The sequence below is a fragment of the Colobus angolensis genome, unplaced genomic scaffold, assembly GCF_000951035.1.
Source record: "Colobus angolensis palliatus isolate OR3802 unplaced genomic scaffold, Cang.pa_1.0 Scaffold226, whole genome shotgun sequence".
Classification (NCBI taxonomy): domain Eukaryota; kingdom Metazoa; phylum Chordata; class Mammalia; order Primates; family Cercopithecidae; genus Colobus; species Colobus angolensis.
Window position 1 is genome coordinate 5,983,833 of NW_012115444.1, and position 11,201 is coordinate 5,995,033.

At 37.7% G+C, this 11,201-nt stretch overlaps 1 protein-coding gene across 1 annotated transcript; it reads left to right on the forward strand.

Annotated features, from left to right (window-relative positions):
- Nucleotides 1-8,122: 8,122 nt before the first annotated feature.
- On the forward strand, nucleotides 8,123-8,633 carry LOC105513265 (60S ribosomal protein L29-like). Its single transcript, XM_011944116.1, has one exon. The coding sequence runs from the start codon at nucleotides 8,166-8,168 to the stop codon at nucleotides 8,631-8,633; it is 468 nt and encodes a 155-aa protein (XP_011799506.1). The 5' UTR covers nucleotides 8,123-8,165.
- The last annotated feature ends 2,568 nt before the right edge of the window (nucleotides 8,634-11,201 follow it).

Sequence of the window (11,201 nt, forward strand, 5' to 3'; positions counted from 1 at the left end):
ATCTATTGAGCTCACGGTGTTGAGGTTGCAGTAAGCTGTGATCAGCCACTGCACTCCAGCCTGGGTGACAGAGTTGAGACTGTCTTAAAAAAAAGAAAGATGTTGTTAGACAGTAGTTGTGATTTTTTGGGGTAGGTATCTCAGAACATTTGTAAATCTGGTGAAGGAGATTTTATTTTAAAATGGTCAAAGATTAGCTAAAGGAGAAACTGGCAATGTCTTTGGTTTGGGAATTAGGAGATCTGGGTTCTGGCAGAAATCAGTTTGCTGCTCTCAGGCAATTTACTTAATTTCTCTGGACACCAATGTCCCCTGTTATGAATGTGGCATTTGCAATTGGTGATAGTGCAGATGCTTCAGATCCAATGCCCTGTGTTTATTGTTGGGCAGGTAGATCTTTGCCATTTGAGTCAGAACAACAAGGCGAGCAAGGCTGATGAGTTTGAGGCAGGAATTAAGGAACAACAGGAGATGACAGAAGGCATTACTTTTCATAATCAAGGGAACAATATGGGTAGTGGGAGGAAATATGAGAACTGAAGAACAGAAAAGGAGAGCAGTGCCAGGAACTTTAATCTGACTTTTATTTTTTGAGCAATGCCAGGATTTCACAGCAGTCTCCGCTGACGCTTCTGGACATGCCTGTTTTAAGGAATATCTCTCGGGGAGTGTGTACTGTAAACCTAAATTCTGGGAGAAACCCTAGACCTTTGCAATTCACTGGAGATAAAGACGATATGAATGTTTTAGTGTCTGTGCTAGAATGCAAATGAAAGTATGGTATGACAGCTTTTGCTCTTAAGTTTAATAGGAAGTTCAAATATCTGGCTTGTGGCCGGGTGCAGTGGCTCACGCCTGTAATCCCAGCACTTTGGGAGGCCGAGGTGGGCAGATCACCTGAGGTAAGGAGTTCGAGACCAGCCTGGCCAACATGGTGAAACTCCCTGTCTACTAAAAATACAAAACATTAGCCGGGCATGGTGGCAGGTGCCTGTGATCCCAGCTACTCGGGACGCTGAGGCAGGAGAATGGCTTGAACCCGGGAGATGGAGGTTGCAGTGAGCTAAGATTGCATCACTGTACTCCAACCTGGGCAACAGAACGAAACTCCATCTCAAATATATATATATACACACACACACATATATATATATACACACACGTATATATATACACACACACATACACACACACATATATGTATATATACACATATATATATATCTGCCTTGTGTTCATAACCAATAGGAACTATGGGATTTTGCTCAAAAGCCAGCAGCAGAATGTAAGGCTGGATTTGGCTAAAGGCCTGGATATTAGTCATGCTGGCAGATACAGTGAAATCACTTTGAAAACATGTGCTCATGTTGCCTTGTGCCAGTGGTTCAGTAGGATTTCCAAAAATCTTCATGACTGTTTGGGACAGGACACAGGCATGTGGAAAGATCAGCATTTAGCAGTAAAGTACTCCTTGCTACTGTTTGACATACAGTATCCTCTGTTGTTCAGGCTTATTAAGATCACTTTGATTAATCTTTAAAAGAAAGTTTCATAGAGATGAATAACCAGGGAGATTGAATGGTTACTCAGTCAGAGATTCACAAGATGCAGTATCTCAGGGAGGCCATTAGCTTCTAAGATCTGAGACTTAAGCTTTGGAAATCTAGCAGAACCATCTATCAGTGTGTGCACTGGGAGTCTAGTTCCTGACAACTGATCCTAACAGACCAAATTTACAAGATGCTGATGTATAAATGAACATGGTAATTTTATAATGGTGCATGAATGGATCCAAAACTTTTGTTAGCAATTTTCTGCCCAAAGGAAAATTAACCCAAAAAGGACATTACTATCAGAGTTTGCACAGAGCTTAGGGGATTATTTGAGTGACCTTTTGGCAAGTATCATCAAGTTGTAATTTTTATCTGTAGTTCACAGATCAAACTACCAAAAGTAGTGAATAACCAAGTTGGTTGGTCAGGAAGCCCTCTGTGAAAACCTTTCCCTCTGCCTTATTACCATGTTCATTATCTTCTTAGGTAAACTCTGTCTTATTTATCATTGTATTTCCAATTTCTGACAAAGTGCTTATGAGATATTTGCTGAATGACTGAATGGTAGATGCACAAATATATTGACTTGATGTTTTCTGGAAATTGAGTAACAATCAGTTTTGTTTTAGCTTTCACATCCCTTTTTCTTTCACCTCTTCCAACTGAAATTGAATGTTCCCAGATCCCTGGGCCACAGATTAGGTTACTTTGTAATCTCATTCATTAGGTGTGAATTTTTTTCTAGTTTCATTCTCCTTCCCCTTCAAGGTATTTTTTTCCACAAGCATTCGTCTGTGCCCATGGCTTTGAACATGTTTAAAATGCTGATGATCCCTACTTGTAAACCTAATAGGTCTTGAGCTCTTATGGGCATTTTAAACTGAACAAGACCAAACTGAACTCATCATATCACCCCAAATTCACTCTTCTCTAGAAATTTCCTTCCTTGTAATGACTCAAGTGCTCATGTTGGAACCTTAGGAGTAGTCCCTGACCCTTCCTGCTTCTACCGCTACTCATCTAGTTGATACTGCTGTGTCAGGGGTCATGAGTGGCCACATTTCCTAAACAATAGTTTTGTTTCACCAAGGCAGTGCCCACCAGCTTTTTGTGTTTATTGCTAACCTCCAAATACACTGAATAGTTGCTCTATATGATGTAATGGGAGCAATCAAAGATAAACAAGACCAAGCCTCTTCCCTCAAGTAATCTACAAGGAGAAAGAGGTTTGTCATAAACATGTTGAAAACAAGTTAATGTGTGGTAAATAATCAAAAGCATTGTGAAATTCCGGAGGTTAATTTTGGCTATATGTGAGGCTTCATGGAGATCATTGTGTTTGAACTGAACCTTGAGGGACGATTTTGACCAACATAGTTGGCTGTCTCTTTGTATGATACCAGCCTATGAAAGGAGGTATCTAAGATAGGAGTGTCTCTACTTCTTGGTGTTTCAGTTTCCTGATAGCCTTGTAGTAAATAAATATATTTCACTAGATGACCTTGAAAATTTTTAGCTGACATATAATTCTGTAATTTGATTTTAGGATTTTGAAAACTCTCAAAACCCAGAAATGAGTCAGCTAATCCTCTTAATATGCAGTCATGTGTCACTTAACAATGGAGATAAGTACTGAAAAACGCATAGTTAGGCAGTTTTGTCATGCAAACGTCACAGAGGGTACTTCCTCACACCCAGATGGTATAGCCTGCTATACACCTAGGCTATTGCTCCTAGGGTACAAACCTGTGCAGCATGTTACTGTACTGAACACTGTAGGTCGTTGTAGCACAATGGTATTTGTGTATCTAAATCTATCTAAACATAGGAAAAAAAACTACAAAAATGTGGTTTTATAATACTATGTAACCACCATCGTATATGTGGTTTATCATTGAAATGTTATGTGGTGCATGACAGTACACTTTTTATTAAGGAAAAAAATCATTCAGTTGCTATGATGTTTTTATTAAATTTCAAGCAATTTCTAGGACAACCAAGTTCAGCTTGTTAAATATTGGTAAATAAAATAAATCTTAGAAGAGGCTTTAGTTCCATGTATTTAGAAAATTTGACTAATAAAGGTGACATCGTGGTTTGGGAACTGCTGCCTTTTCTTTGAAAAATATCAACAATAATGACAGTAAAAATAACCACCATGTTCATATGCCAAGAACAGTATTATAATGTATACTTTTCATTAGTTACCCTGTTCAGACTTCATAATAACCTTTATGGTTATTAAGGTAGATATTACAATCCTTATTTTACGTGAGGAAATTAAGTTTCAGCGATATTGTAATCCAGGTCTTTTGACCCTAAAGCCTATGCTGTTAACCACTAACATGCTTCATTTGGTTTTCCATGATTTGTGTTAATGAAATATATTTATCAAATTTTGCTTTTTTAAAAAACAGTAGTTCTGTCAATGAAAATGGTCAGCTCAAAAACATCGTTTTCTCCTTTCACCTTCCTTTTCAGGCTAAAAACGTTATCAGAAATGTATATCTTTATTGTACAATATTTCCTTGCTCTCAGCAATAATTGGCTCATATTAATGACTGTACCCACTTGAAAGAATAAACGTTTATTTCATCTCAATTGTCTTTAAATATTTGCTGTCAGATCTGAAGCAGAGCTATAATGGTAATTTCACAAAGTTCCATTAGTCATTCTTCATTCAATTCAGTTTTTATTTTACTATTGTATAAAATCATCTATCATATAACCTACTGAAATAGCTACAGATTTTTTTTTAGCATTACAGAAAAATATGACTGTTACAAACAAAATCAGAAACTGTGAAAAATGGCAATTTTCTAAAGTTTGGATTTTGAACTTGAAATTGGACCATGAAAAGAAACCCATTGAGTCAGACTAATAACCTCTTCAGGTTTGTTTCTTAAAAATGTTAATTGTTGGGACCAGGTGCGGTGGCTCACACCTGTAATCCCAGCACTTTGGGAGGCCGAGGTGGGTGGATCACAAGGTCAGGAGATCGAGACCATGCTGGCTAACTGACTAACACGGTGAAACCCCATCTCTACTAAAAATACAAAAAATTAGCTGTGCGTGGTGGCGGGCGCCTGTAGTCCCAGCTACTCGGGAGGCTGAGGCAGGAAAATGGCATGAACCCAGGAGGCAGAGCTTGCAGTGAGCTGAGATTGTGCCACTGCACTCCAGCCTGGGTGACAGAGTAAGACTCCGTCTCAAGAGAGAGAGAGAGAGAAAAAAAAAAAAAAGGTTAATTCTTGACTGCTTCATGGTTGGACTGTGGAGAACCTCTATCATAAATGTTGTGTCAGGAAAGAAACTCATCTCTTTGAAGATTAATGATGAATTCATTCTCCCCCTTTCTGTTTGCCCAAATGAAGACTGGCATTTCATTCTCATTAAAAGAAAGTCTCACTTAGTGGGTATTGGTAGTTGATTTTTTACATACTTGCCAATTATATATTTTAAGTTTTACAAAGTTACCTGACTTCATGTTATCCTAGGAATGCCCTTCCTTCAGGATAATTAATAGATTACATAAAAATGTTTCAATCTGTTCATTTGCAACCTTTTTTAGTTTAATTGTTTCTTTACTGTGGAAAGAACAGGGATACACATTAGGTTTTAGCTAAATGTTTTTTAGAATAACTCTATCATCCTTTTTTGCTTACCTGTTTTCTCAGTCATTTATGTAATTTTTATGTGGGAACTTCCTGGGCTTTCTAAGAACTTTCTAAATTTATGTATTTTTATTCATTTATTTTAGATTGACTTGACCAAACTGGAGCTAGCATTCATTATGTTACTGTGCTTGTTGGTTGTAATAGCCCTGTAACACTTTGTTTTCCACTATTCTTCATGCTACCGTGTGTGTGTGTGTGTGTGTGTGTGTGTGTGTGTGTGTTTCTGTCTGTAGGTATGTATATTTTGCATTCACCTGTACTTCATGTCTCCAAATCATGTTTGCTTTAAATTAGAACATAATTCAAGGCCCAAGAGTACAGAAAAATATAATTTCTGTGATTCTTTCCTTGACTTTCAGTGTAGCATTTTGCTGCTTATTCTATATGATTCAGGTATTTGGACTTGCAAGATCTTGTTCCAGTTGAGAATTATGATCTTTGCTTTTTCCAGACAGAAACTGGCCATTCCCCTTACACTTCTTACTCATTGCCATGTTTATTTTCCACAGATTAAATCCCATGATTATGAAGTATCCAGAAAGATGTTCATTTTTTTCAAAAATGTTAGCATCAAAGGCCCTCTTCCCTTTCTCCCCACTTCTTGAAGTTAAAATAAGTATATATTTTAAGCAGTACTTTTCTGTAGCATGCAGAATTGTGGAATTGCACGTGCTTTATAAAGATGGTTCACTTAAGAATAGAAGTTACCTTTTTTGGCGGGTGTTCTAGAAGATTTTTTTGCAGGCTTTCTTTCCTTTAAGGTGCCACCATTAGCAATTTTGAAGCTGGAAGATACTCATAAACAGTTTTTCATATTAATTTAGGAGAAAAACTTCTCTGTCTTCGTGATTGTATTGTTTTCAACTAGAATTCGAAAATGATTGTTGTTTTTCATTTAGTACCTGTAATCCAATTTAATTTTTACACAAGGACTTCATTTTACAAATGAAAGGACTGAATCTCCAGACGGTCTATTGACTGGCTTAGGTTGATACCATCTATGAAATAACAGAGCCAGAGTTTTGGCTCTAAATTCAATTCATATTCAGAGTTTTGGCTGTAAATCCAATTTATATCTAGAATTTTGACTGTAAATTCAGTATTCTCATCACTAGAGTAAAGCTACATTTTGGAAATTGCCCCCTTAAACTTTATCAAAAACATATGGTTAGTGCCTACATATAATTTTTGGCATTGCATAATGTAGTTTAAAATAGCAGAGTAGGAGCTTATAGTTTTATATGAAGCTCTCTGTTAGCTGATAGAAAATAGTTTCTACCTACTTTTCGTTATTTCCTGATCGTTCTTTTAGGTAACCAAGGCAAAAAAGTTTAAATCACTTAAAAAGGGATGTTATAATGTGCTGTACCTACAGAAATTATATTATTGTTTATCCTCTATTCAATTTACATCATCAAGTCATGTGTGGGCTGCCATATTTTGAGCATTTGATATGTCTAAAGGCTCCTCCTTTTGTTCCTTCAACTCTACTAACTCCTTCATTATGAACATGATTTTGGAGAACAAATTTGGAACTTCATTGTTCTCTTTTCCTCCATTAAAGTCTTCTTAAAAATACTTTATTTGTTATTTTATTCTGAGATCCCAGTTACCAGATTCATAACAAACATGTAGGTATGACTTCATTTCTCTTAGCTTCTGGCTTCTTCGTTGAAGATACAATATTATTAAAACAACGGCAATAAAATATGGAGTGTCCTGCTAAGTCCTATTATTTTGATTTAATCAAGATTTCTCTTTTAGTTGTTTTCTTCTTTGTACATTGTTTAGAGATGGTATTTTTAGTATTACAAACCCTTACTTTTAAAGCGCTGCTTTAGGTGGAGTTGGAATATATCAGCATGGTGCGTGGCTTTGGTGCATCTTGGCTGTTTTGGAACCAGATTTTTTTCAAAAGCGACTCCGTCCCATGAGAACGGTGGAGATGTGTCCAGACAGGCTGGTGGGATATGGCCAGAGTCTTTGAGAAGGGCTCTCTAGTTAGTGAAGATACACTAGTGGTAGTGGGAATAATTATCACTTAATAATATGTTCTCTTCTTTGAGGAGAAAAAAAAAATTCCTCTAAATTTTATAACTGGGTTTTGTTTCCTGATCTGATAGACTGTTTCAAAATTAAACTATTTGGCTTTTCTTAACGAAACAGGTTTTTGTTCGGATGCTTTTGTTTGAGGTAGGAAAAATTGTGTATAATACAGACCTAGAGATGCTTTTTCCTCCTACATGGGTAAAATCAGACTTCTGTTGTCAGCTCTGAAATAGGACGAAAACATGTCTATAGAGCTGATGTGACAAACAGAAGTCAAAATTTATGGGCACAAGGAACAGTGGTGAACAGGAAATGCAACACTTATCTGTGATCAGTAACTATAGTTACAGTATGATTATTTTCAACTTGGATTTATATAAAATGGGGAGATGGTAAAACTTTTTCTGTCGTAGTTTATTCTGTATATTTTTCTGATAATGATTATGGTCATAGATGGCTATCAGTATGATCCATTTGCTTTTATAAAAAAGTTGAGAGTCATATCATTGCTTTGTTTTCATTCAACATTCTATATATATACTATATATAGAATGAATATATATATTTCATTCGACATTACTATGTATACACATTACTATATATTAGTATATAGTATTTTTCTGATAAGGATTATGGTTGGCTTATGATTATAGATGGCTATCAGTATGATCCAAATATTTTTATAAAAAAACAGTTGAGAATCGGGCCGGGCGCGGTGGCTCAAGCCTGTAATCCCAGCACTTTGGGAGGCCGAGACGGGTGGATCATGAGGTCAGGAGATCGAGACCATCCTGGCTAACCCGGTGAAACCCCGTCTCTACTAAAAAATACAAAAAACGCTCTTCCGGTTCTAGGCGCTTCGGGAGCCGCGGCTAAAGGTGCAGACATGGCCAAGTCCAAGAACCACACCACACACAACCAGTCCCGAAAATGGCACAGAAATGGTATCAAGAAACCCCAATCACAAAGATACGAATCTCTTAAGGGGGTGGACCCCAAGTTCCTGAGGAACATGCGCTTTGCCAAGAAGCACAACAAGAAGGGCCTAAAGAAGATGCAGGCCAACAATGCCAAGGCCATGAGTGCACGTGCCGAGGCTGTCAAGGCCCTTGTAAAGCCCAAGGAGGTTAAGCCCAAGATCCCAAAGGGTGTCAGCCGCAAGCTTGATCGACTTGCCTACATTGCCCACCCCAAGCTTGGGAAGCGTGCTGCTGCTCGCATTGCCAAGGGGCTCCGGCTGTGCCGGCCAAAGGCCAAGGCCAAGGATCAAACCAAGGCTCAGGCTGCAGCTCCAGCTTCAATTCCAGCTCAGGCTCCCAAAGGTGCCCAGGCCACTACAAAGGCTACGGAGTAGGTATCTCTGTGTGCCAACGTGAGGACAGAAGGACTGGTGCGACCCCCCACCCCCACCTCTGGGCTGTCATCTGTGGGGCTAGGGTCCTCCTGTGCTGTTTGTACAAATAAACCTGAGGCAGGATTTGTTAGCCTCTGTCTATGAAAAAAAAAAAAAATACAAAAAAAAAAAAAATACAAAAAACTAGCCGGGCGAGGTGGCGGGCGCCTGTAGTCCCAGCTACTCCGGAGGCTGAGGCAGGAGAATGGCGTAAACCCGGGAGGCGGAGCTTGCAGTGAGCTGAGATCCGGCCACTGCACTCCAGCCTGGGAGACAGAGCGAGACTCCGTCTCACAAAAAAAAAAAAAAAAAAACAGTTGAGAATCATATCATTGCTTCATTTTCATTCAGCATTACTATATAGTGGCATATGTGTGTTAGTCCTTCCAGATCCTTCAATTGAATGTGCTACTTTCAATGCTGCTGGCAAGTTTTATAAATTTTATTTAAATTTCTGATTGGATGTGAATGGTAGCTCCTGAATGACACACACTTCAATAGGTAAGACCAAAGGTTTGGGGTTAACAAGACAACATTTATATTACATAGATGATTAACAATTTCTCTTTTAGATATTTTAAAATATAAAAACATTGCAGAAAAAATTTAAATGCAGAAAAACATAATGAAGAAGATAAAAATCTCCTACATTCCCACTACTTAGAAATAACTACTAATCACATGGTTGTATATATTCTTCTATCCTTTTTTCTGTGAATACACACACACACACACAGAGATGTGTGCTGTTTTCAAAATGAGATGGAATATTTAAAAAACAATAGACTTGCATATGTAATAATTAGGTTTTTAATTCATACTGGAAAACACTCTAAATGCTACAGAAACTCTTATTCAGTCTTATTCTTAACCAAAAGACAAACTCAGGTGTGATTACTATTTGAAAGGCCACAATTGCTAGAGGTCAAATTATGAAATCACAGATCTTAAAATCACCCAATCTTAACCATTTTATTGTACATCTTTTTTAAGTTTTTAATATAAGCTGGGAAATTGGTTTTTCCTTTGATTCAACCCACTGTTCCTATCACTGACCCCCGCTTTCAGAGGGAGGCAGAGGCATTTTTCATCCTTTCCCTCTTCTTGGCAGCCTTCTCTTCAGAGTGACTTCAGTGATCTAAAGAATTGTTGGTCCTGCCCTCTGGCATTAGAATGCCGTAAAGATCTCTAAGTCTGCCTGTGCATGGGAGCACTATCTCCATAAAGTTTGAGCATGTCCATTCTCTGTAAGTATGTATTCCTGTCCCTTTCCTCCACTGCCTGGACTTTTTGAAAATCTGCTGAAGGATAGTGAATTTGTATCTGCTACTAACTGTAGCAAGTTTGAAATTTCTTTGGAAATGTTTATTTAATTTGTCAATTTATTATTTTTTAGTGATAGGGTCTCATTCTGTTGCCCAGGCTGGAGTGCAGTGGTGTGGTCATAGCTCACTGCAGCCTCGAACTCCTGGACTCAAGCAATCCTCCCGCCTCAGCCTCCCAAGTAGCTGGGACTACAGGTGTGCACCACCATGCTTGGCTATTTTTTTTTTTTTTTTTGTAGAAACAGGGTCTCATTTTATTGCCCAGGCTGGTCTTGAACTCTTGGTTTCAAGTGATCCTCCCATCTTGGCCTTCCAAAGTATTGAGATTACAGAGGTGAGCCATTGCACCTAGCCTATTTATTCAAAAAGTTCATGTAAGCATGGCATTCCACTCTGTCATATGTCATTGTTTTCATAGAAGGGTAATTTGCCAAGTCATATTACCATTCATCCTCCCTAAGTTAAACCAGCACTCTAGGAAGATGTCTACATTTGCCCGTGGGTTTTTATGCTTCAATCTCCTCAGCCCCAGCCTGTGTACTTGAGGTTAAGAGGTCACGTTAGTGCTTCATTCAGTGAAGTCCGTTACCTAGTGCTCCTAAATCAACAGAATAGGAAAGTTGTCGTTTTCTTAAGGGCTCCTTCGTGCTCGCCTTTTTGTTATCTTCACGATAGAATCACATTTGAGATGAGCATTATTGCCTTGACTGTGTCTTCTGATCATCTTAGTGAATGTAAAATCCTGACTTATACTCTAGTATTTGAATATAGAATATAATTCCTAAGACAAAGAATACTTAGGCATCTGGAAGTTTCTGAAGCATTAGGAAATAGATTTATATCCTGGATTTTCTTTATAAAATGAATAAATGTAAGTTCTTGATGTAGTTATTTGTAAACATTTAGAAAATAGAAATACAAAGAGAAAGCAATGATAATCCATCACTCAGACAAAAATCACTATTAATATATTTTTAGGCATTTCCTTTCAGAATTTTTTCTATTTAAATACATGAGTGTGAATTTCTGTGGGTGTCTATAGACATGTCTGTGGATATTACAAAGTTGGAATCATGTTCTACATTCAGGTTTGTATCCTTATTTGATATTCTGTGCACATTCTTTGATGTCATGAAATATTCTTCAGTTGTGCTAAAAATACTCTCAATTGTGTGTTCTGTTACTTATACATTAAATAATTCCT

Coding starts and splice junctions, on each gene's coding strand:
- LOC105513265 (XM_011944116.1), top strand. CDS start 8,166: ATGGCCAAGTCCAAGAACCACACCACACACAACCAGTCCCGAAAATGG.